A 27,861-nucleotide genomic window follows, 5' to 3' on the forward strand; every position below is an offset into this window, starting at 1 on the left:
GAATGGGGGCCGCGTTGCAATACTACACACCACTTATGGACAGGTGTGGCGCTCTTTATGGGAAAAAGCAGATATGTTCTCCTAGTTCTAGACAACCTCTTAAAGTCCATCTATTCCCATTCTTTATTTTGAAGAAAGAAATTAAAGGGGTTGTCCAGAATAAGAAAAACCTGACTGCTTTATTTCCAGAAACAGCACCACGTGTCCACAGGTTGTCTGATTTTGGTAAGGGCTAAGTTGCAATACCACACACGACCTGTGGGCAGGAGTGGCACTGTTTTTGTAAGAAAGCCTCTAATCCTGGACAAATCCCTTGAAATATGTATGTATGCATTTCATAGGGTAATGGTAGACCCTTCCCAAAATATAATGTCACTGTTTATTTTATGCATTACACAAGCTGCAGCAGGCGGTGTATAGGTCATTGAGAAGACTGCATTGTATACAGAAATAACATTGGTTTGTAACATTCACGTATATTAATATCGTCTCCAAGGGTCATGGTATAATGTACACACAAATCCTATTATTAAATGACCCCCCCACCTCCTCCTTGGTGGCGGGCTTCAGTGATGGCTTATTCTCCACCATTCACAAGTACAAGCTTTAAACTGGCATCTGGCCCCTGAATCTGGAATATCAGCCACTCCTCGCAGGACTTCTCCATTGAAGAGACGTGTCCTTTGTGCATTAAGCCGGTCACAGTGGTGATTCCGACCTGGTTTACCATTGTCCACTCTGGATACATGCGGGAAGGGATTAGTGTTCTGCTCACTTCACTGGGAGGAAACAATACAGCATCTGAGCCCCAAATCTCCAGGTTCAGATCTGATATGCGGGGAAATCTGATCATTATGGGACACGACTTGTAACCAGTAGGTTTATAGAAAGGCGGGATGTCTCTTAGACCAATGTGTGTACGAAAATAGTTCTTATTCTTCGGATATTACACACAAATCTTGAAAAATAGAATCCCCTGTATTCCTAGCTAGACTTCCCCTGATTAAAAATAAACTCATTACAAAAAGTCATATTGTTAAAGGGGTCGTCTAGTTGCTAAAAAAAAAATGTATTGAGAAGGCTGATTATTGGGGTATATATATATATATATATATATATATATATATATACGGTATATATATATATATGTATGTGTGTGTGTGTGTGTGTACTTTTGTCTATTGACATCCCCAATCTGACACTTCCCTGGTCTCTATTTCATGGTCCCTATTGATATGCAGGAAATATACACACAGGTAAGTATCAAGACAGAAGCGGCAGGAGATCAGGGAGGTAAGTTTTTGTTTTTTTCTAGTTTTTGTCAGATTTAAAACCTTTTTACAATTCTTTACTTGTCCTCTTCTATTCAGCGATCAGGTGGTGTTCACACAGGTTGGATTTGCCTCATGTTTTTTAGAGACCCTGCAGTAGAAATAGATAGATAGATAGATAGATAGATAGATAGATAGATAGATAGATAGATAGATAGATACTTAACTATTCTATACTGATTTTTTTTTTACCGGTTCTGAATGGGGGTGTGAAATTATATATTGACCAGCAGTAATGGTGGAAGATCAGCAGATTGTGAGGACTGAATCTATAACTCATTCTAAACACAATCCTGAACACTGAAAACTGGTGGATGGGATAATCAAAATATGCAGCCAAAAATATCCTCAATTTGTTTTTTCTTTCACTTTTTGTTCTGCTATTTCTTCGTTGTAAGGTATTGCAGTGACAACCAATTGACTTGCTATTGCAGCTCTCACAGACTTGGTCACCCAGATTTCCATACAGGGGGGATTTTTATTTGTACGATCCAACCCAAAATGATCCCAAATGGGCTGATTCTCCTGTGTGTGTTTAGGGGTGGGATATTGATCTGATTATTACACTATTGTTACAGCTGTAGCCATAGCACATTAATGGCGATTTAAAAGGAAAACTGTGTTTTTAATATGGTTTGAGAATATAACTTTTCCCTGCCTCTTAGAAGGTGCAATTCGCGGTATAGGGCTCTGTGTATAGCGTGTGTCTATTTATCAGCGTGTGCGCATACATATATCAATCAATATCTCTCCGCCTGTCTATCTAGATCACATTACTATGAAGCCGGCTACTATATTAATTGCGTATTTGTGTGACATTCTGTCTCCAGCTGACTCTGCTCCTATTTTGCTGCAATTTCCCATTAAGTGCCATATAAATCCATAAACGTGGGCTATTAGGATCAGCTCTCTAGATCAGGGGTAGGAGGACTTTCCTCCTTAGCTATAAATCTCTCCTGCGCTCCGAGCTTCATCTCTAAGATCTGTCCCCTGGAAACAGACGTTTAGCAGGAAAATTGCTCTGAGAAAAGGCAGCTTACATTTTTAATATAATCGTATTGTAAATTAACACTATGCTGGAAAAGAGGGCGCGAGGTGCCGCGCTGTCAAGTGCTGCACATAACCCACCCTATGCAGGAGAGGGAGATTTAGGGCACCTCTGCGTCTACATTTCATTTTTGCTAAATAAATCTTATGAAAACTTCATTCTTCCTGCTATGAAGACGGGCGATGGTTGGCGGTTTAACCCTTTGCGATGGACCTTGCCACCTGATGCACGGTCGTGGCTTAGGTTTCTAATCCCCATGTAGCCTCAGCGTTCCCCTGTTTTGTGGAGGTACAGACTGGTTCCCCTGGAGAATTGTGCTCTCTTCCGATATGCTGTGGGTGACTTTGTCCCATACTGAAGGTAACAGCTTATTACAAGCACATTTAAGTCCCCCCATTAATAGGAGCAATTAAAGAATAGCTCCATTTCCAGCAAATTAACAACCCGGAGAGGTAATTGCGACATAAATGAAGATAAATTTGTTTTAATGTTGCGAGAAAGGGAGGGAGGCCAGGAGAGAGTGTCAGGTTTTGGGAGGGGGGATGTTTTATGGCTAGTGTAGGATTCATTGCTCTGGCCGAGCAGAGCTCAGGGGGCAATGGAGGCGGAGGACTGTCTTCCAAAACCTAGGGATTGGTTTAATGTCCCCATTAAAGGTGCAGTCTCTTATAAGCTGGACCTTTGCTTTGTAAAGCGATACCTTTCGGGAGAATCTGATCGTGTACATGAGATACGTCTGAGGGTTTTACAGCTTTGTGCGGCGTAAAATGACATTGAGCTTGCTGATGTGTTATTTATCCCATTTGCTCCCCTCAGTAATGTTGGGGGGCAGCCACTATAACCTGCTCTTATAAAATAACTATTATAGTTATATAAATACTGAACATTGGGGAATACACAGGTAAGGAATTAAATTATGTTGCAGCCTCTAATATGAGGATCCTAGTGATAGATATTATTAGAGCTCATGCACATGGTTGTGTTTTGTCATAGGACTGCCATACTGATCTATGAGGCCTCTTACGTCATACGGGTGTCTACTACTAACCCATCTATGCCCATTTTCTGTGGCGCACCTTTGGTGTATGGGTGTTTCTTGCACTAAAGATGTGCCACTTTTTTTTTTACCACTTTTAACAAAAGTGAGATCGGTAAGACCAAGGCAGGTCAGCCTGTCGAATTTACTAGAAAGTTGGCATTCTCTGCCATTCAGGACCTTGAATTCTGGCACATTGGATGCATCTGAATTGTTAAGACGTCCGAGCCTCTTTATAATTCAGGCGCATCTCGTACCAGTCGGAGACTTGATTAGGAACGGCGTCAATTAATGCAAGTGAAACTTGTGACTTGTTCCATCATAGATATTGCTTTTAGGGGAGAATATATCTATACACTCAAAGTCTGACAAAGATGCCATACATGCCCCGCACATTGTATCGGGTAGCCAGAGGGGTAAAAAAAATGGTGCAACCAACCTACAAAACTGGAACTGATTGATGCGTATTAGTGGCCAAACCCTACATTATAGTCAGTGGGGATCATCCACTGATGTTGGTGTCCAGCATGTGACAGATCTGGCACTTCTATCATTTTCGTTTATACGCCCAGATGTGATAAGAACTTATCATTACGGTTTTTCTTTCTTTTTTTTTTTTTCTTCAATTATTCAAATACAGTATTTAGCGGCCTTTATCTTTGTGTTTCTCCTCTACTCACTCTTTTCTCTTATTTCCATATTTTTTGCAGTTGCCCAGAAGATTGTAGCGACCCGTAAGAAGCAGCAGCTCTCCATTGGTCCCTGCAAGTCTCTACCGAACTCCCCTAGCCACACATCGGTGTGCTCAGCACAAGTTTCAGCTGTACATATTAGCCAGGTACTAACCAATATCACTATGCACTTCTTCCCATTGTGTTTTGATATCCAGAAATGATGGCACTATATCAGCATGCCGTGGCAGTCTTGTATCCTTGTATAAGTCCTGGCATGGTTCCTCTCTACACATTTTGTGATACCCTCATGCAATTTTTTTGCACAGACGAGTAATGGAGGAGGCAGCCTGAGTGACTATTCTTCGTCAGTCCCTTCCACTCCCAGCACTAGTCAGAAAGAACTGAGAATTGATGTACCCCCAACAGCCAGTACGCCTACTCCGGTGCGCAAACAGTCAAAACGGCGGTCTAACCTGTTCACGGTAAGTAAACATAGCCAGATATAGACACGACTGACTGCAGAACTTAACTGCCCATTAGACATAATGGGGGAAATGTATGACCCCATGTCCACTGGTTTTCTGGCTGAGATTGTTCTAATTGTGGCATATCTTTTGCACATGATTTTTTATTTATTTATTTTTTTGCTTCAAAGATTCGCCACATAGCTCATACTGCGCCTCACTTGTTACAAAAGTGGACAAAGCGGGGAATAAAGCAACGTACGCGGACGCTTTGGCTCAACAAATTCTTATAACTCTGACTGTTAAATAGTTTCACTCTTTCGTACCGGAGTGCACCTAATTTATCAAAAAGACTGGATCTTCTTAGTAACTCAGATGCACCTTACACCTGTCAGGGACTTTATTAAGACTGGCCCGAGGAAATCTTACTAAATTGTAATACATTCCCCAATATGCCCCATCCGAGTAGTTTGGCCATCCCGTCTGCATCTAGCAACTATGGTCAAAAATGGATTCTGTCAGGTAATACTAATCTCCACCAGGTGGCAGCAGAAATCAAAAGACTTTCAGCCGGTTTAGGAAATTCACATAGCAGTCTATAGAGATGCGCGCTATCGTTTTCTGTCTGTGCAAGCTGGACCAGACTCTTCAAAACTGCCGTATTAAAGATAATAGCTTGTTTCTTAGATAAAGGTAATAAAAGATGGTAATAATATACTATAGCGATGACATATAACTGAGGAGGTGTAAGGATTTGTATGGACTGAGAGCATCCACAGTGACTGTCATAGTTAGAATAATGGGATGGCGCTGTCAGGATTGGCTACTGAAGTGAAAAATTTACTTCTCCATCCTTATTGTAAATCTCCGATGTCTAAGCATATGATCCCATAAAGTACGGAGCCACTGTTGACCCTTAATCTTAGTAGTAAAGCTTGAGTCTTAGTGAATGTCCACCATCAAACAACATTGGGATTATTTGTGATCCTTTTTTCTATTTCTTAAATAAAGCTTAACTTTTTTTTTAATATAGAGTCTATTGAGAGGACATACTCCCTCAATGTGCCTCTGATCCCTGTAAAAGTAGACTAACTATCTCATTGTCACACACTATTCACCCATTGAGTTGGATAGGTCTGTGGAAATAATAAATCCTAAGCATGCATCCGTCTGGTCTCCGTCACAAGAATAGATTGTAAAAGATAAAAAGTCTCCTGCAGCCGCCACTAGAGGGCACTTAGGAGCTCACTATAAGGTGTTTATATCAAGGATATAACTAAAGTTTGTAGGGTCACTGACAGACCCCGACTCCTTGACAGAAGGCTGACGGCCATGGTCAGTCACAAGCCGTAAAGATTCTCTCATTTATTAGAGAGCCGTTAATTCAATTCTTATCAAGGTAAATATGGAACAAACTATACATCTAATGAATTATACAATATCAATAATTGTACAATATAATTAAAAGTAATTCATCGTTATATAGTAAAGTGGGTTTTTCAAACTTTTTCCAACCAAAATTGGTCCCAACTCGCGACTCCACAGCCCTGGTTTATACATAGAATCCAATAAAAAAAAATCTATATACTAATCCATAAATCTCCTATACACCCCGCAAGTATTTGCAAGGGATTCGGACCTAAGATAGATACAGAAATTTATCAGCACACAATTCAGACTCAACAAAAAGAGGAGAAACAAAAGGAGGATAAAAGTGTAGGATCCTCTTAAAGAGGACCTTTCACTACTTTTGGGCACATGCAGTGTTATATACTGCCAGAAAGCCGGCAGTGCGCTGAATTCAGCGCACTGTCGGCTTTCCCGATCCGTGCCCGGTGTAAAGCGCTAACGGTCCCGGTACCGTAGCGCTTTACAGTCAGAAGGGCGTCTCTGACCATTAGCCAGAGACGTCCTTCTGCCTCGCGGCGCCAATCGCGCTGTGCTGTGGAGCCGGGAGGAACTCCCCCTCCCGCTCCTGATAATGCTAGTCTACGGACAAGCTGTGTGAGCAGAGGGAGGGGGCGTTCCTCCCGGCTCTACAGCACAGCGCGATTGGCGCCGCGAGGCAGAAGGACGTCTCTGGCCAATGGTCAGAAACGACCTTCTGACCATAGAAGAGCTACGGTACCGGGCCGTAAGCTCTTCACACCGGGCACAGATCGGGAAAGCCGACAGTGCGCTGAATTCAGCGCACTGTCAGCTTTCTGGCAGCATATAACACTGCATGTGCCCGGACATGGTGAAAGGTCCTCTTTAAAGGGTTTTCTGGTATTTGCAAACATTAGGATGAGAGTAGGTAATGTGATAAAATAACAGAAGAGGTAATGCTCTCTGGATTAAGGCTGATGCCACAGAAGCTAGAGAGAATAGACTGACATGGAGGACTTTTCTCTCTTCCAGTTTCAGTTTAAAAACAACTGAAACCCGGCAGACCCCATTATAGTCTATGGGGTGCGCAGGTAACCGATGTCTTAGTGGTCCAGCCCAGATGTGAATCTAGCCTATGGCGTTTAGCCTTTATAGCATGCATGAAGTGGCAGAGAAGCATTATATATTTTTATAGGGAAAGGGATCAAAATTGTTTCAAGGCGCTCTTGGTATCAGTTATCACCATTGGGAACAAGCGGTCTGATAGGACAGTCTCATAGCCTCGAGATATCTTAGTAAACCTTTCCCAGAAATCTCTGATCCCCGTAACTTCCTGGTCCACCTTATTTCAGACTGTAAGGCTAAGCACACTAGGACTCCTGGTGTACATGGTAATATTTGTATAGGCTTCCATATACCAGGTCCTTTATACCTTTTGGCTTCCATCTGGCTTGTTGCAGTAGCATATAGGATTATTATACAGAGGGCCACAGCAATAATATGTATACGCCCTAAGTATGTATACCCGATAAGCCAAGCATAGCCGATAAGGCCCAAGCATAGCGTACACATAGCCTTATTTAGATGTGGTCTCTATTACAGCCCATTGTAATACATAGCTGCATCTTGTCCCATGTCTTTTAATAAGACTAAACCACTGTCGTTCCACCAAAGTGAGTTGTGAGCCACAGGAAATTCTTTCCACGGTTGCAATGAAAGGAATGAAAAGGTTTTTTTTCTGCTTGTTGGCATCAAATAATAGCAGGAGTAATCTTCATTTGGCCGCTCACTGAAAGATAGATATTTTGGCAGCACAACAGTGACATGTCTGTGAATTCACGGACTCATCCTTACACCAGACAAGGACAAAGGACATGATTCAATACATCAGTAATGCTTCTTGTCATCACTGGTGTTTATCTTCTCCCCAGATATAGATACTAAGGATCAAAATCAAACCTTGTACAGTCCTCTCAAGGCACAATACTCAGTGCTGCTATGAGATCACTGACTGCTAGTGACATCACTGACTGCTAGTGACATCACTGACTACTAGTGACATCATCCGTTATCTGAACAAACTATTGGTCCATACTGGAAGATGACTGAAATGAATGAAAGCACGCTCACACACATTAGGGGAGATTTACTAATCCTGTCTATCAGAATAAGCTGAGACCAGACCAGTTTTCCCAAACCTGAAGCTAAACCTTTAGACATTTGTATATAACTTTGGCTGACCTGTTTTATGCCAGTAATTTCTGCTGCGATTTTGGTGGACATTCATACTTCTTAACCCATGTCCTTTTTCTTGGTAAACCACAATCCCTTTGAGTGTGAGTTGCACAAAAGTGTCTAAAGCATATCACAAATGTTTAGCATGGCGTGTATCAATAAATCTGCCTCAACTTTTCAGAATATATCGAACGATGAATCTGGTTAAGCACAAGTTTTTTCTTTCAGCTGTTTGACCTTCGCAGTGGAATAGAATATTACTTTCCTTCAATTTACTAAGGCCCATTTCTACAGAGAAATAATTGCTGAGATGCGAGCAATAATGAGTGGTTGTAGCGATAATCGCCCTGTGTATAGGACACTAAGTAGGTAGTTAATCTTTAGGAAGATTCATTGTGCATTCATAACAATCTGCACTCACTCGGCTCTTTAGTGACATTTTTCCAATACTCGAGATAAAATACCTACAGAAATATTTAGGTTTTGTTTATCTTTACGTTCCCTCTCTCAGGACATATAATCACGTTTAGAGCTTCCTTCTGCTTCCTCTCTTACGGTATTCAGGGATCTCTTGAGTTATAACTCAGGTAGAAGGCTGCGACGTGTGTGTATATATATATATATATATATATATATATATATATATATATATATATATATATATATATATATATATATATATATATATATATATATATATATATATATATATATATATATATATATATAATCTGATGCATTTAGTTGACAAAAAAATGTGGTGTGAAAGCAGCCCAATAGGAGCTGTAAGTAAAATGCATAGGGTATAGTAGATGTTTTATTCTACACCTTTGCATGAAACAGTGTAGTCGTCTGTGCTGTTTCATACTGCAAAAAGGTGTAATGACTTTTATTGGTCTGACAAAGAACAACAGGTCGCTCTACTGTTGGGGACTATATGTAGACTTGGTATATCTTCCAAATGAAGGCTGTAGACATAACGTGAGCAAAGCCTTATATTGTCATCCAAGGCAAAATATATTAAAACAAATGAACCATTTCCCATTTAAGGTTAAAGGTGAAACATAGATAAAAGTATCCGATCAGTTTGGTAAGAGTAGTGAATTTAGGAGTCTGAGTGATCCAGACAAAGGAGCTGAGGTATGGTGTGGGATCCACAAACTCACTGGCGATGCTGGAAAATTAGTGATGCTCCAAGTGTATATTCTACTACACCATCGCTATTTTCATCACAGTGAATATTAAAGGAATATTTTATCCATAAGCATTGATCACCTATTAACTGGATAGATGCTAGAACGGTGAGGGCCTGAGCTCTGGTCTCACCACTGGTAGCCAGAACGAAGATGTCTATCCTCCGTTCTCTCCAGCCGCAAGACTTCAGCTAACCGATTGAGCATGTGCTCATCTATTGAGATCTGTGTCATAGACATTGCTCAGAGCAGAAGGCTGTACACTTGACAGTACTCCATCTAGCCGCCTCTTAGTTCTGTGGCTGGGCAGAACAGTACCTCCCATTCTGTGTGTCCCACCAGTCTACTAGACTAGACAAATACTGGACTTGTGGGGTTTCAACCAAAGGGAAAACCACTGATCGCTAGAATAGAAGCCACTGTTCTGTCATCTGAGAGGAGTAGGAATGGAGCGGCTGTCAAGTGTACTGCTAATCCAATAAGTGGATGGGTTGTAAATTCTGCAGTTCATCTGGTATATACACACAAGAATATGCCAGACACATGACCGCGTTTCTGTGGCAATTTGTTGAAAAGATATATATATACACACATGTGCCCTTGTTTTGGTAAAATAGTCAAATATGTTAACGTTAGAAAAAAAATAGAATATAGATGTGTTCATACTCACTGAATACAACATAATCCCATTAGTAATATTAGCAGATTCCTGAACCCAAGCAGGTTATCAGGTATATCAGTGACAGCATTAGTCATTTAGCATATGACATACGCTCCATTGTATTAATTGGATGATTTTCAGCATGTTGGTAAATGTGCTTGAAGATAGCTGCAGATGGCCCCCATCAATCTGTGCATTCATTTGTCTCTCATCCACATTACACAGACCCACTGATGGCAGAATGTCTTCATACAAAGCGATTGCCATTAAGCAATTGACCAGTAGGGATAACCTTGTATACTTTCTAGGGGAATCAGCTCATTATTTATTTGTTTAATCCATTTGGTGAACCATGATCCGTTTTTATCTCGGTCATTTTGCTCATTTACACAAGGCGATTATTGTTCCAAATACTCAATATTGCTCAACCACATGACGGCAAATTTCCAGTTGCTGGCTGTGGCCTGTGACTTCACAGGTTGGCCGGTAACACTGGGGAATTACCTGCAAACTTGTGCTGTCATTGACCACTGCAGGTAGCCATCTCCTGAGTGGCCTATGGTGGCCAATGACAGCACAAACTTGATAGTAATGTTATGGTTTTGGTCACATATTCTGGCCACTGCTTACAACCAAGTTCTCCAGGTTTCACCTTCAAACTTGTGCTGTCATTGGCCACCAGCATTTCTCTGGCTCTACCTTTGTTGTCTTATATAAATGGCTTTTAATATAGGTGACCTGGATATTGAGGACCAGAACAACGGATAGGCAGACCGCAACAACAACGGTCACACACAGAACCGCACAGACCCCATTAACTGTAATGGGATCCGTCAGGTGTGTTATTTTAATCTGAAACCGCAGGACAAGAAAGTTGGACTTGCAGGACTTTTTTAAAAAAATATTTTTGTCTAGTGATTTTGGACGCGCAGTGATGCAGATGTGAACGTAGCCTTAACCTATGTATGGGACAGTTGGCCATTTCATTCTCTAGTCCCAAAAAAATAGCGGTAGATCTGTGCATGCGTCTGGCCCTGGTGCTTATAAAGATGATACCGACTAGATTTACGCAAAACCTCTCTCAGCACGTTGTACTTTAAAAAACTGCTATGCAAGCGAAATGTCTAAATAATCCTATGCGGTTATCATCTTCATCACCCACCTGGTAAGTATTCTAGCATAATGGGAAATGAATTTTCGAAAGGCGCCTCTGTGCCGTGTTCATGAAGGGTTAATGAATAGTTTGCTGACTGAGTAGCAGAGGCACAGGAAGGCAACTATTTTCTGCAGAAGCTCGCAATCTAAACTTGCTGTTCTTATTTCTGTGTCCACGGCAGATTAAATGAAGCAGACTGCTCTGACGGGGGGCGGGAGGCGCGCCGGGAGAGCGGACGCTCTGTGTTTGTGGAGGTTTTAACGGGATGTGAACTTTTGCTTTTCAGTCTCGAAAAGGGAGCGACCCAGACAAAGATAAGAAAGGTCTAGAGAGCAGAGCAGACAGCATCGGCAGCGGGCGAGCAATACCAATTAAACAGGTAAGCTTCCTCCTTGCCTCCGCCTCCCTCCGCCAGGCTCCAGTGTGTAATTAGAGGAGCCCACGCTCGGGGTCTCGTCTCCGAGCCCCCCGCTCTCTGCACCGCGTTTGATGCCCCCCTCCCTGAATGTGGAAGAGTTGCTCACTTGACATCAATTAGGCACGAATCCTGCGCACATTAAAATGGGATCATTAGGATAAAGAGGTGGTGTGAGAGGGGGAGGGGATCTGCCATGTGACAACAGGCCCTAATGAAGTGAGCTGTTCAGGGGGAGGCAGCCAGGCCCAGGCAGCTTCAAAGTGACGCCTTTGTGCAGAACGCTTTGATTGGGCCTCTCTGCGCCTGTCTGCCGGGGGATTGGGAGCCCCCCTCCGATAACCACGCACGGGCTTGATTTGGCTGGTAATCTGAGCCCCCCTCTGACGGCCGATGGGCAATTAGCCACACTGAACGTGTCAGCTGCAAGACCCTGTTTGTAATTTGCTAATGAAGTACTTGTACCTTTTGATTAGGTTCAGTTTCATTTAGGCCTCCATTACCCGAGTGAGCGTTTACAGCCCTAATGAACGGGCTTAATTAATCCTTTCTGGTGACGCGGAGGGAAAAGGGGGGGACGAGGTAGAGTCAGCAGGAGCAGAGGCTTGGATACGTTAGCCCACGAGAGGCCGTTAGTAGCCTAACAAGGACGAAAGGCTTTGGTGTGGATCCAGAGAGAGTGCGAGAGCTTCGTAACGAGGCAAAAGCACATATACAACTTGTGATTCCTGCCCGAGAAGACATCGGGGAGTCTTTAAGAGCTCAACAGGAGTTTGGGTTTCTGTTGTATAGGTTGATGCTGCCGTATAGATGAGCACCGATTATGACAGCATGGAACTTTCCAGAGGTTTTTCAAGCTGATAAATTGATCATTAGACACCGTCCTCAGCGGCTAGTGTTGTGAGCTAATTTATCAATGAGCTTTCTGCGGCAGACGTAAAGACCCACAACATCGCTTTGATTATTTTGGGCAGTAGACATACTGCAGCCAAGGTAACCAGCAACTCTCCCACGTTACAGGCAAATTGCAGTAACAGCAGGATGGTATGGACACTGGCGAGTTTCCTCTAGTAGATTACAAGTTTACCATTGTACCAAACTAGACTAGCGTCCGGATCATTAGAGATTGCGAGTAATACAAGACTCTTTTGTCTGGCGATTGATGTCATAAAAACAATATGATGGAATTAAAAAGTAAACAAAAAAATCTTGGGGTTTGTTTCTAAAAGTTCTTTCATCCAGCCGCACCATGTCTGAATCGTAATTGGAAACTGATACATTTTTGTTTGTTTATTGTAACACTTTTTTTAAAAAAATACAAAATAACATATAGATAGATAGATAGATAGATAGATAGATAGATAGATAGATAGATAGATAGATAGATAGAGAGAATACATCCACACAGACACTGTTGTGTAGGTCCCCAGCTCGCCTGCTCGTATTGACTTCCCTCACTTGTCTTGGCTGCAGAGAGCTGTACATAGCGAATGATTGCAGTGGGAGGCAGAGGCTCCTCTGGTGCCATTTGCATAAATCTTGTTAAGTCAGAGGCAGTTAATGAGGTACAAATGAGGCAAGGAAGGTGACATGCAGATCCATGCTGGCAGATGGGAGGTGGCTCTAGAGGTATCAGCTGCCGGGGTGTCTGCTCCCCCCTCACCTCTGGATTGGCCCTGTAATGCTGAAACATTGACCGTGGACTTGAGAGCAGAGCTTGCAATTCATATCCTTACATATCAAGCTGGATGTGTTCTCACGTCTTCACTGCATTGCAGGTCTTTGGAGCTTGCCATTATATTTTGTGGGATATATACTAAATGTTATTTTTTTTTTCCTAATAACCAGAAAAGTAGTGCTTTTCTTTACTGTCAAACTGGCCCAGTGGGAAGGGGCAGCACGGTGGCTCAGTGGTTAGCACTGCAGCCTTGCAGCGCTGGAGTCCTGGGTTAAATCCAACCAGGCACAACATCTGCAAGGAGTTTGTATGTTCTCCCCGTGTTTGCGGGGATTTCCTCCCATTCTACAAAGACCTACTGATAGGGGAAAAAATGTACATTGTGATCCCTATATGTGGCGCACAATCTACATTAAAAAACAAAAAACTTGGCTCCGTGAGTTAGCACTTGGGTCCTGGGCTTGAATCCAACCATAGGTAACATCTACATGGAGTATGTATCAGTGTGATTTCTCCCATATCTTTTAGGTTCATTTGGAATTTGGATCATGAACCTCAGTCGGGACAGGGACTGTTATAGGTGATGTCACCACTATATAAAAACTATAATAAGGGTTTCTGTTTTGTAAAACCGTATCCGATCCCTATTTAGAAATCTAAGTAGATAATCAATAATTTTTGCAATAGTTTTCCTATTAAAAAAAAAAAAAAAAAATAGCCGGAGTCTGAATTAATTTCAGCAAGTGTTTCCACTTTGTGACAGCTCCAGTTGAAAGCCATGATACAGGACTTTATCCAGAGCCCACCACTCCCCGCCCGCTGTCACCGGAGATAGATCAGATCTCTGGACAGAAGTTTCTATGTCTTTTTTCCAGTGCCTCGCGCCAGAGCCTCTGGGACAAATCTTTATTAAATGGGGCCCATAAACAGTTTCCCATTAGGAGCGGAATTGTATCACTTTGCCGCATATAATTTGGTCACCCAGCGTTGGTTGAGTCACAGAGACTCATTACGAGTCCTTGTGGATGGGACTGAAAGCTGCTAACGATTGTACCAGTATAATTAAATCTTTCCAAGCACTCGGCAGCAGTGTCAACGAACTGTGAAGAAAATAATGTTATATAGCCAATCAAAAAGAGATACTTGTAAACTCATTTGAAGCGTCAGTGTGTGTTAGAGCCCTCTCTCTGGATGATGCTTATTGCTTGAGAAATTAAAGATACAGTTTTGTGCTAAGAGGCAATCCGGAAATTACATCCTGAATTAGTTGTTAATTGATTTGGTAATTCCCTGGGGTCTGCACACTCTCTCTCACTTCATTTTTTCCCTTTTTGTTGCTTTTCGTTAAGTGTCTGTTCTCCCAGCTCCACAATCATGTTTACCAATTAGATGTAATGATAGGAACAATGTGGGTATGTGAGCGGGATGCAATGTGTGTATGTGTGTGTGCGTGTGCCGGAGATAATGTAGAGCGTGTGTGCGTGCTCGACTAAGCTGTAATGCCCCGCATAGATTGCTTTGAGTGCCATCAAGGCAATGTGTTTGTTGGGAAGTTTATAGAAATATATTTATGGTTCATACAGGGTTTTAATGTCTGGGAGTCAGTATTAGATTACACTGATCTATAGGCAAATGGGGAAAAAAACAAACAAAAACGTAACCCTTTTTTTTTTTTTTGTAAGTCTCCATGCACACAACTATATTTTTGGACAATGTGCTATCCATTTTTTTAATGGGTAACACACTGCGTATTTTTTTTTATTTAATATTAAAGGGATTCTATCATTAAAATGACATTTTTAATCCCTAACACATAGGAATAGCCTTAAGAAAGGCTATTCTTCTCCTACCTTTAGATGTCTTCTCCGCGCCGCTGTTCAGTAGAAATCCCGGTTTTCTTCGGTATGCAAATGAGTTATCTCGCAGCACTGGGGGCGTCCCCAATGCTGCAAGAGAAATCTCCATCAACGCCTCCATCTTCTTCAGGAACGGCCTCTGTCTGTGTTTTCTTCCGGCACTGGGGGTCAAACTTCTACGCATGCGCAGTCGACTCTGCCACAAAAAATGGCCTCAGGCATGTGCAGTCCGCTCTGTCTGAGGCCAGATGGCAGAGCCGACTGGGCATACATTCAAGTTCTTAAGGCTATTCCTATGTGTTAGGGACAAAACATGTCATTTTAATGATAGAATCCCTTTAATGACAAGTCACGGTATACAAGAGAGGACCTCACATCTGTATAAGTAAGAGCAAGAAACTCTAGCACTTGTTATAGATGCTTAAATACTCCAAATTTTTATTTTATCCAGTCAAACTTGACATGAGATGTTTTGTCCTTAAACCCCGACCTTCATCAGCCATCGGCTATGGAATAATGGAGCAGCATATTCAGGGGATATGTTACTCCATTGCATGTGAAGGATTATAAGTTGGTATTCTGTTAACATCTTTGAAAGTTCTTTATCCAGTGCCTAAAACCCAACTCTTCTTTGGTGAATTCAGGTATGGCAGATTCACTGTGTATATATATATATATATCTATATATATATATATATATATATATATATATATATATATATAACCTGCCGATTTACACGGGTAACAGGGTAACATGTACAGTGGATTGTAGCCCTAGCTGATCGCTGGATCAGGGCTGTCTCCTTCTGAAGGAGTCTGAGTCAATGCCTTGGCCTACTGACTCCACAGCCCTGTTTTCTGAACGGTATCACCAGTGTGCTGCAAATTATAGGATTTTTTTTATTTTTTATTGTATGACACATTAGTATAAATTACATTAAAAATAAATAGAATACGTTTCAACAATAGCAAATTTTTGCTGCATGAAAAATTGTCTGATGAATCATCTTTTGCTCACAAAGATCTTTCCTTGAAAGAGTGTTCCCAGAATAATCCCATAAAGATGGTTCATCCTCCCACTGACCATGTATAGCCAGTTTGAACAACCGTGACATCGGATATAAGATAAAAACATATATGAAAAGAGATTATTCACCAGATGGTTGTTCAACCATCAGCCTAGAGCTGGGTGACTTTGACCTAAATTGAAATGCGCAATTAATTACGATTAATGGCGATTCTTTAGATCACATCCCTTTTATAGTGTGTGTATGTGTTGGGCAAACCTTACGAGATCAGTTCACACCCAAACCTGGCAAAACAGGAACTTCTGCTGTACTCTGGGGTCTCTTCAGTATAATAAGTGGAGGCCTGAGTAGATGATAAAACATAAAAAACAGTGTTACTCTTTTCTCCTGGACTCCGGGTCGACTCCCCACTGTTTTCGAGTCTTCTGACTGATGTCAGGGACCAATGAAGCCTATGATTGGGCCTCAGCGGGGTCACATGGTGTTGTGACGCATAGACGCAAGTCTCACAGTGCAGTCAGAAGACCTGAAGACAACAGGGAGCCCAGGGGAGGTGAGTAACACTGTTCTTTATGTTTGATCACCTCCCTGGGGTCTCCAAAAATTTTTACTCTGGGGTCTGAAGAGCCATTACCTGTTTCTGGAAAAATATTTCACTTTTGACACATACAAATTAAACTAGACTTGTAGATAAAAAAAAAAATGTATTATGTCACCATATCTATATAGCGATATGTTTTCTAAAAATAACACCTGGTAAGGTGTAAAAATGCTTTTTACAGTAATGGACATCTTAGTGCAATTTTACTTAGAAATTGAGGTTTGTGGTAGAGTTGGCTCCAACCGAAACTTCATACACACAACACCTCATAAATGATGTGCAAAGTTCACACGTGCCACATATCTCTCCATAAGACCAAACATTTGGATTGATACAGATGTGAAGATGTAACACTTTAGAAAAAAAAAACAGGGATTAGTTGCAGTAAAAAAATATTTCCTGAAAGACGAGAAACTGAAAAATCTATAAGCCCTTCCTTAGTAATAACTAATAACCATGGTGCCCCATAACTTGTATTGGGGTACACTATTTTGTGACCATCTTAAGCACCAAGTGTGTGATTTTTACCTCCCTTACACACAATGTAACACCCAGTCGTTTTACAGTACGGGTAATGTACACAGTGATGTCACAATACTGAGATACGACACCCAGTGATGTCACAATACTGAGATAAGATACACCGTGAGGTCACAATACTAAGATAAGGCACACCGTGAGGTCACAATACTGAGATAAGATACATCGTGAGGTCGCAATACTAAGATAAGACACCCAGTGATGTCACAATACTAAGATAAGGCACACCGTGAGGTCACAATACTGAGATAAGATACACCGTGAGGTTGCAATACTAAGATAAGACACCCAGTGATGTTACAATACTGAGATAAGATACACCGTGAGGTTGCAATACTAAGATAAAACACACTGTGAGGTCACAATACTGAGATAAGACACCCAGTGATGTCACAGTACCAGGTAATTCACACGGTGAGGTACAGGGACAATGCAAACATTAAAATTCACTGTATACTGTGTGACATCACAGCATATGAAGAAAATAATTATAATGATGTCACATGCAGGCATTGTAATGTCCCAGTAAAGTAATGTGTGCGCAGTCAGTTTTCCACATCCCCTTGCATCATCCATAGTTATCTTTAATAGCACCCTTGGTCTCCATGGAAATGGGCCCCATAGCAGCTTCTGGGACCCTGAGTCCATTCTAATATCCATAACTGCCTTCCTTCAGCTTTGCAGCAACCAAGAATTCTTGAAAAAAAAAAAAAAAAAAGATGCAAAAACTGTCACATTTAGCAATAAAATTACTATCCAAACAGGAGGTTACAAAATACACTGAAAAATTATTCTAAGAGCAATCTGTACAGAGAAATGCATAGCACAATTGCCTGTATCTCCACCAATCTGTGAGAACTGCGTCATAACTTTTTTCCTTTCTTTTTCTTATTGTACAACTACAACCAGCACATTTTTGGTTTATATATTATTTTAAACAAAGCAGGAAAGCCGTGCGATGAGGAGCCTATACACATGATAGAACCAGCAGATTTACCAGCTCTCACATGTATAGAGGTGTGCTGACTCTTTCCATGGGAGATGTAGGAGATAAGAAGGATGCGTCATGTTGGAGTGTTAACATAGTCCATCCTGGGAGACAAGAAGCTCCTGTGTCTATGCCGGGTTCAGACGGGGTTTTTTGGTCTGGAATTTGACGCAGAGGTCGCCTCAGATTCCGGACCAAAAAACGGCTAGCCGCGCCTGGTTGCTGGTGCAGTGCAATGGCATCCAGGTGCTGCTTTCCACTCCAGATTAGGCCCAAATGAATGGGCCTAGTCCGGAGGGTGGTGTTGTAAGGCAGATGTCCATGGCTGAATCCGGCTCAAGAAGGGGCATGTCGCTTCTTTGTTACTGCTCCTGGAAAAAGGAAATGACCATCTCCCATTGATTCCAGGGTCAGAACCCATTTTCAATGCAGTCGATTCCGAATCTTGCTTAAAAATAAAATGATTCCTTATAGTAAATTATATTAGAATTATCAATATTGTTTCATTTAGTTGAGTTCATCATTTTGTTGCATATTCGCTTTAATAGGAATTCAATGTCTAGTTTTTTTTGTGATTTAAAATACAATTGAACAATAGAGAAATCAAAATTGTATCAATATTTGGAGCCTTCAAAAAACAGCATCAATTCTTATCGGTACACTTACAGACAGGTTTTGAAGATAGAGCAGGAAGGTTGTTCCAAACATCTTGGAGAACTAAGCAGAGATCATCTGTGGATGTAGGCTTGTTCCAATCCTTCTATCTTTTCATGTCATCCCAAACAAACTGGATGATGTTGAGATCAGGGCTGTTTGGGGACCATATCAGAACTCTTCGTTCTTCAGGCCTTCCTTAAAGGGGTTTTCCCATCTCAGCATTCTGCCTGCAATATCTTCTGCTCACTTCCTGTATTCCCCCCCCCCCCCCCGCCTCCTCCGTCTTGCTGAAGTGGGCAAAGAACACTTATGCAGATCAGATAATATGCAGATGCTTGTACAGAATGGACTCAGTAATATCTGTGTCTTTACATAGAGAGATAACAGACTCCGCTTTATCAGCAAACTGCAATTAGCTGAACGATTGTCCTGTCAGCAAGAACAGTGGTGGTTATAGCAACGCCGTGTAAACAATGGGAGGAATAAATTCACATACCAGGCAAACAAAGCAGAATTTCTAAAGCAATATATTTAGGAAAAGGCTTCAGTTTACATAAACTACCAGTATAGATAGCATCCTTGATATGGGACCATCCCTTTAAGCTTACTCCACAGCTGTCTGTTTCAGTTAATGCATAGGCCTTTTTTAATTCAACTGTATATAAAGATGATGACCATTATTAACTGTTTGGTATAAGTGGATGATCATTATATACCTGACTACACCCTACACCAGTGATGGCGAACCTATGGCAGGGGTGCCAGAGGGGGCACTCAGAGCCCTTTCTGTCGGCAGCCATTTGTGGAACAGTTTATACTGTGTGGGGACCACTGTAGAGCAGATTATACTGTGTAGGGGCCACTGTGGAACAGATTAGACTGGGTGGAGATCACTGTGGAGTAGATTGAACTGTGTGGGGGCCACTGTGGAGCAGATTGGACTGGGTAGAGATCACTGTGGAGCAGATTGGACTATGTGGGGCCACTGTGGAGCAGATTGGACTGTGTGGGGACCACTGTGCAGCAGATTGGACTGGGTGGAGATCACTGTGGAGCAGATTGGACTGTGTGGGGGCCCTTCACTATTTATATCACACAGTATCTGTTTTATAGCAGATAAGTGATATTAGTACAGATCATAATAACACTGAACGGTCACTATAAAACAGATTTGTGCAATGTAAATAGTGCACATTAATTGTTCAAAATTATTCCAAATGCAGTACAAAGTTGTTTATATAATTGAAAGCTTGGTAAAAAGCCCCATTCACACAACCATATTTTGTGGGTCCATAATTGTGGATCCGCAAAGCATTAAGGTTAAATTGGTGTGTTGGCACTTTGTGATAAATTAGGGAGTTTTGGGTTGCAGTTTGGGCACTCGGTCTCCAAAAGGTTCACCATCACTGCCCTACACAATCCCTGACTTTGTGCGATCATGCCTAGAAGAATTGATGCTGTTTTGAAGGCGACGAGCAGTATCCAGGGCAGTTGGTATACCACAACACCAAATTCGGCTCCACTTCCATTGTTTTCCCCACACACACTAACTCCTACTCCTGAACAGACTCTGACTCCTTTACAAAAGGCTAATAGCCACAGTCGGTCAGAAGTAGTAAAGATTCTCTAATTTATAAAAAATAATCTAGTAACTAAATCCCTATCAAAGTAAATAAGTAGGAAATCATACTTCTAATTACAACCTATAAATCTAATTAAGTTTTGGTAGAAATAAATTGATCCAGGGTTTTATTGGGAGTTGGGAATTTTTTCCCCTGACATGGGGCATATATATATATATATATATATATATATATATATATATATATATATTCACTTTACACATTTCTCCCACTGTCTAAAACTTTTGCACAGTGCTACATTAAATGAACGTCCATTCCGCAGGTTCTAGGACCCTGAGGAGTGCCATGTTAGGTGTTTTGAAGAGAGTGACTGAATTACTATAGTAAGAATACAGAATGACTATATTACATATATTGAAATAAAGGTTATGTCAGTAATGCTCTGGCCAGTAACGCAATCTGCCACTGCTGTGTTCCATATACATGTCCTGTTTCCACAGCATTTATGGTACTTTTGAATAGTCCCACACAATACTCCGTCAGTCGTGGTAAGTACAGAGAGCAGGTACTACTGTAAATCTGCACATTGCAGGCCGGTCGTCTCCATATTTATTCTAGACGTTGCTGACAGGCGCATCGTGCTTAATACGTTCATTTAGATTTATAAGCATTGTTTACAGAACCTGTGTGGCTGCTGAAGCTCTAACAACATCTGTTCCCTGGTACTAATTAAGTGCTAATTACCAACGAGCTTTGTGTGTTTGTCATTGTTACGGGCTGGATTTTTTTTTTTTTGTGGGGAATGTGAATAAATTGATATTTTGGGCAAAGGCCCTTACGAGGTCCATGTAAAGTTTGTGCGCAGCGTCACCGGCTGCTGTAAATTAGAAGAGCCTCTAGCCGTGATCTCCAGTTGTTTGTATACTGTATGTGTCCTTGTTCACACATTCGGGATTCAATGAGGATTTAGACAAAGATTCCGTGCATAAATCCTCGTCACATCCGATAACATCCCATAGGATAAAACGGCATTTGTTTTTACCCCATTCACAAGTTTTTTGTCTGCACTGCCCCAAAAATATGATCTATGAAGAAGTCATTTAATGAACTAATCCCTCAAATGCATCTTTGGATTTCTGTTGCGGATCCTCTTGCAAATTGATGCCAGATTTGAACGTATCAACATTCAATGAACAAATCTTGCAAATCTCAACATACCCTTAAAGAGGTGGGTGATCTTGTGCTGGAACAGACTGACTGGAACCGCCCATCTGACAGTAGAGGGCCTAATTAGCATATTAGGTGATGAAACTAACCGTACAGGTCGCTAGTTGCTCTTTAGGCCTGGGCGTATTACAGTCCCTGCAAAGTGGATGGGATTCTGGCCGATCCCATCTACACATTGCAGATAAAGATCTGCAGCGGAAATGTTGCGATTTCAAAGATTGTTGTGTTTTTATAAATTGCAGCATGTCAATTATACCTACAGAAATGCTGGCGGTTCCCATAGAGGCATAACAGAGACAAAAAGTCCACAGAGGAAAATTCTGCAGTTTTTGTGAAAAACGCTGAAGAATCTTTTCTGCAGCATTTCCTGTCAGCAATCTGTTGCATGGGCCATAGCCTTAAGGTGCATTTGCATTGCTTAAAGCTTAGGTGGACAAGTACTAGTGTGATAGACAATATGTTTATCAGTGTTCATTTACATTTACCTTTTATGCAGGCCGATGCAAAGTACATAAGGGAGCAGCATTTAGTACACATGTGGCAAACACAACATGAAAACACAGCCAAAGAGCCAGTTACGGGTAAAATCCCTGTGCACCCGCTTTCACCAGTGATTTCCTGATTATACCGTATAATCATCATTGGTGGCGATCATTGGTGGACACATGTAGATGAGGTTTTGTCCGCATGCAGCTGTCACTACACGAACATGCAGGAGCCCCTGTCCTCCCTACGTTCTCTATGATATGCACTTGCTTTGGCTTCAAAAACTCCATGCTAAAGCCCCATATTGTAGAAATGCTGTTTTTATGTTGTTGCAGATTTCGTTGCTTTTTTGTGCCAAAGCCAGGAGTGGATGGAGCAGAAAGCAGAAGTATAAGAGTTTCCTACATATTTCCCATTCCTTTTGCAGCCATTCTTGGCTTTAATTCAAAAAACCGCAACAAAAAAAAAGCAGCGTTTCCAAAACGTTGGGCTTGAGCCTAAATGTGGAAACAATCTAAGGTTGCATGCTCACAACCGCTGCAAGAGGCCAAACCTTACCTATATGTGGCCACCACTCATGATCATTTGGCTACATGTGGGCTACATTTTGGCCACAGGCAGCTGCTATACACGGACCTACTATACATGGCAAAAAAATAGCCCAAGGTTGAAAACTGTGGGCCAACACACAACCTTATTTGCCTTATGTGACCTGCTTTGTGTTCAGAATTTGCAGTGCAAGAGATTTTGCCCTGCCAGATATTTCTGCAGTGTGTGGATGGGATTTGTTTACAGCCTATCCAATAAACTGCTAATATTTTGGCCAAAATATAATTGGAATGCAATTGAAAATCACACTCCTATTGTCCCGATCATTGGCCTGTGTATTAGGTCCTGTCGTCTCTCTGTTATTCATTTTGTCACAATACTTAGCTGTAGTTTGATGATATTACAGCTGTTGGTGCCTCAATGAAGGGGCACTGCATGTCATTTTGTAACATGTCAGGTTCTCCTTGTTCCTGTGTTCTCACTAATTACATTTGTACTAATTAACTTGTCCTATGGGATTCATTCTAGGTTCTTCAGATCCATCAAAATGCTAAGTATTGGACATCTATGAAGGCTTGGTTTCCACATTTCGGTTTTGTTTGTCTTTTGGTCGCTCTTTTTGAAGCCCAAAGCTTATGTGGATCACAAAAGGAGAGAAAAGACGCCTCTAGTCCTGTTTAATTCACTCCACTCCTGGTTTTGGCAGAAAACCAAACTCTGTAGCTACTCAGACTTATATGGAGATGTTAAGGGCTATAGGCCACTGTAGAGAAATGACTGTCCAAAGCCCACACCAGAAATGTTCCAGTTACTGTGGCTGGATGTGTGCACGCAATTATGTTGAGGCAAAATTGGGAAATTTTGGAGAATTATTAGAATTGAACAAAGAAAATGAGGATGTCCCATGAACAACCTTTATCCCCTATATACAGATAATATAAGAAGCGAGTGATCATTGTTAATTCCATACTGGGATTTTGTTTCTTTATACATATTGGGGGGGGGGATCCAAATCAATGGAAAACTGCCTCAACCCAACTATGGCACAAATCTCATTGAGGTTAGTAGTAATAATATTGTTAACAAACGCATGGCTCCGATTCATGGCAATACAGAACGCGCTCCACATCCGACTCCTGTAGGGTGCTGTATTATACAGTCGGATGTTGACTAGTCAACACCAATAGTTTGAAAATATATTTGTCTATGCAGATGGGAAATGAATTATTAGTGGCAGTCAAATTGATTTAGAATTAATCCCTTTGCTGCCTGCGGGCATGAAATACTTTGTGATCTGGGTTTATCGCATTAGTTTTCCACTAAAATTGCCCCTTGAGCTCTTGACAAGTGATTACTACAACTGCGTCCCGGCCCTTTGCATGTCGCAGGAAGTGCTGTGGTATTATTACCGAGAGTGATTACAGAGTTTTATTATTAATATTATTCATAAACAAGGTTGTATTCGCATTTAGTCTACTTTATTACACAGGATCAGGACTGGTGTGCGCATTAACCCCTCAAGTCCTGTTCCTGCTCTCTAGGTACTTGGCTACCAGTAATTACTGGCATGTCTGTCTGTGCCCTGAAGGTAACTGTGCCCGCCACACAGCTTAACCAATACATCATTCTAATGTCATGGTGAGAATGGCACACGGACTGCAACTGAATTATTCAAGGATTCAGAAGATAGGTACAGGCCCATTGTACAAAGAGGAAGAACATGTTGGGTCTCGTGTATAACGGATAGAAGATCATGATTTCATTAATTTAGTCTACAAAATGTTTTGGTGTGTGTGTTCTATCTATCTCTCTATCTATCTATCAATCATCTATCTATCTATCTATTTATCTATCTATCTATATTCTTTTTTCCCCACATACATAGGCTCTGCTTGTGACATTTTACATGTTTACTTGCACCCAGAACTTGTTGGTAATTGAGAAAAACACAAACGTGTATAAATATATGACAGCAAGAAGGTGTTGTATCTGGACTGGATTACTAGCCATCCATGTACGGTACATTAAGCATTTTTTATTTGTTTTTGTTTTTTTAAGGTGCCTCTAGAGCAAATCAATACAATCCTTAAAATTATACCATTGTTTTCTAAGGCCATATCATGTAGGCCTGTATACGAATGAGAGAAGACTCATCCAAACTCTCCATTCTATGTGAGCAGGGGCCTTCCCGACTCTCCCCCACCTTTAGGGGAAGGATCTAGTAGGATGACTCTTATCCTATTAGCCTCCGCAGAAGTATCTGGCTGCAGCTTATACTCCTCTTTCCATGGAAAAACTGTGCACCACTTTAGCTTTGGACCCGCAGCTAGTAAAGGTTATTTATACCTAGGACAGGACCTTGAATGGGTGGACCACCTGTAATATACAAGTGCACACTGCGCAGGAAGCCCTCTGCGCAAATGACGTGACATTCGGCCACAAAAAGTCTTTTCAGACCTTGGGACTTACCCTTAAATTTTATTTTTTTTTATTTTTTTTTTTGCAAGTGGTGATAAAAAAAAAAATTAACCCTTAGAAAATCTCGAACTGGAAGGGGCACACACAAAAGTTCTCTTTTGCAAAAAAAAAAAAAAAAAGGTAACCATTTTCTAGTCACCCTGAGGACGAGATGAAAAGCCGTGCCACAGGATGACATAGTGAGGTTGGAGGTTCAGAGCTCAGGGGCGTAAATGTAATCATGCAAATAGAGCCGAGTGCCTCACCTGTAGAGACCATTCCTCCCAGTAATGACTGATTACCAGTAATAATGGCTATTATCATGTCAAGTACAGACCCACAGTGGCTGAAGGAGTGAGTGGAAGAGCTGCACAAATCTGTCTCTGCAAAACCTACAGTGAATAAATCACTTTGATTCCCACTTCTAAGGCCAGCTCTTCACATCTTTTTTGCGAACAGAGCTTCTGTATATTGCTGATTGCAGCGTCGTCGCTTGTATTTCAGCACTCGAAAGGTTGAACTGCCAACAAGCCCATTTCCCTGGTAAGATTTGCAGGGCAGATCTGTATTTTGTTAGGGTTAATTCCTGTATTTTGAGGGAAGTTGTAAAGGGGTAACCTATCTCTGCAGAGCTGCAGGTGTCATAACTCCTCCCCCTCTCATCCTCCGCGCGGCGTCGGCGCTTTCTTCCTCCCTGCGTTATTTACACTGTAATTCATTTGTTTTAGTCTGCAATTGGCAGCTGACAGGCTGTAATTTCACGGCTTGTAATAAAAAGGTGTCTCATAATCTGCTTCATTTAGCAGCGGAGCCTCTAATGAAATTAACTGCAGCCCTAATTATTCCCGTGAATACTAACGACCCGCCGTCACGACTCCCTGCGAGAAGGACACTGGAATTCCGCCTTCTGCGTCTCACGGAAGACAGAGAAGTCACATTTTAGGGGACAGGTTGCTTCTCTTGTAAAGCAGGATTGCTTTCAATATCGCTCGGTGATTTGTCTTTTCCGAATATGGGTTACGTGTAGGACAGGCAGTATCCTAGAACCAGGAGACTTGGTTTTATTGACACTTGAATCCCACATCATCCGTGATGTGACTCCTCGTCCTCCCTTGTTGGTACTAAACAAGCCCCTATGCCTGTCTTCTCTGCCATGATCCTGGTAATATAAGGACTCCGAGCCCTCTGCTGTAGGGAAGCAGAAACTTATCAGCAAGTCAAGCTTTATCTCTTAATGAATAGAGAGTGCTGAAGTAAGCGTTAGGTAATTGAGTTTATAATTAATTACCCAGAACCCTCATCAGATAACGCGCTTGTAGAGAAGAAATTTTTTTATCGCAGTCTCTGTCTTTCTGTGTCCCCCGGGCCTGCCCTTCTCTGTCCTTGTCCTGGCTGCTGCGTGTACTTATCTCCGGCCATGTCTGGCCAGTGGCCCTCCCTGTGTCCCCAGGGTGATGATGGATGAGCTAAAGGAGTGAACTGCTGGGTGATGCTCCGATCCATCGCAGTGATAGTTCCCCCAGCACTGTCCCCCCGGTGTCAGTCATGTGGCTGCCTGATGCTTTTCTGACATATCCCAACAATGGCCAGGGAAGTTTAGAGTCCATCAGCCCTACACCTCCTAGAATCAGTATACCCCTATCACAAAGGCCACCCATGGTTCCATCTCCTGCTTCATTCCCACCAACAATACAGCTGCAAATGAGCGTCATTCAGAGCATGTCTGCTCGGGGTCTTATCACTCACAGACTGAGGAGAGAATCCTTTGCTTTGATTGATCCCTCTGTGATTAGGGGCAAGTTTATCTCCGCACACCCGACCCCCTCCCTTCCCTCCATCCACACATTCTTCTGCACTTTGCTCTATTCCGTAATCTTCTCGCTACAATTTGTTTTCTCCATTATCTCTCGTGCCCCCTTTTTTTGTCTTCCTTTTATTTTCTTGTATCTTTCTCTCATCCACTACTGACAGTACCTTGTCACCCATCTCAGTCTGTGCACAATCTCTCTTCTCTTCATTCGCCTGGTACAGGCAAGAGGTCCAGTCTGGTCATGGCCAGTCTCGTACATCTGGGGATTGGATTCACAGTTCCACCTGTCCATTAGTTCAGTCTTGAAGCTACTGTCTTCCTTTCTTATCTTGTATATGATAGAAAATGATCTGAACAGTGGTGTTCACAAGAGGATTGTTGATGGGGAGATAGGATTGGATTCAATAAAGCCTTGTCTTCTAATTGAATTGGTATTAAATCTTAAAGCGACAGTAGACCTGATGGTTATTGAAGATGAGCCATTCACCAAACTACTTAAACAATGATGTTTCCATTGGACCTAAAGCACAGATGTGATGACGTTCTTAAAGGCAACCTGTCACTTAAAAAAATTCAGTCTGGTCTAGCGGCAGCATAGTACAGAGCAGATTGATATATAGTTCTATTAGGAAAGTTATGGTATAAATTGTATTTGAGGGCAGGTTTACACCAGCGCCCGATCTCCGTTATGCAGGTTTCCGTTTCCTGCCCAAAACTGGACAGGAGACAGAAACCTACAGTCATGTTTCAAACTTATTCATTTCAATGGGTTTTAAAAGTATCCTGTGAGCATTTTCTGCTCTCCGCGGTGAAACAGTTT

General features: G+C 41.8%; 1 protein-coding gene across 8 annotated transcripts in view; it reads left to right on the forward strand.

Annotated features, from left to right (window-relative positions):
• AGAP1 (ArfGAP with GTPase domain, ankyrin repeat and PH domain 1) overlaps positions 1-27,861 on the forward strand; it is a 307,085-nt gene that overhangs the window by 199,492 nt on the left and 79,732 nt on the right. For all 8 annotated transcript variants that reach the window (XM_075283916.1, XM_075283915.1, XM_075283917.1 and 5 more), the window contains 3 exons: positions 4,126-4,253; positions 4,416-4,571; positions 11,453-11,545. In XM_075283916.1, coding sequence (XP_075140017.1) covers positions 4,126-4,253; positions 4,416-4,571; positions 11,453-11,545 — 377 coding nt within the window. The remainder of the gene's footprint in view (positions 1-4,125; positions 4,254-4,415; positions 4,572-11,452; positions 11,546-27,861) is intronic.

Source organism: Leptodactylus fuscus, chromosome 8 (assembly GCF_031893055.1).
Source record: "Leptodactylus fuscus isolate aLepFus1 chromosome 8, aLepFus1.hap2, whole genome shotgun sequence".
Classification (NCBI taxonomy): domain Eukaryota; kingdom Metazoa; phylum Chordata; class Amphibia; order Anura; family Leptodactylidae; genus Leptodactylus; species Leptodactylus fuscus.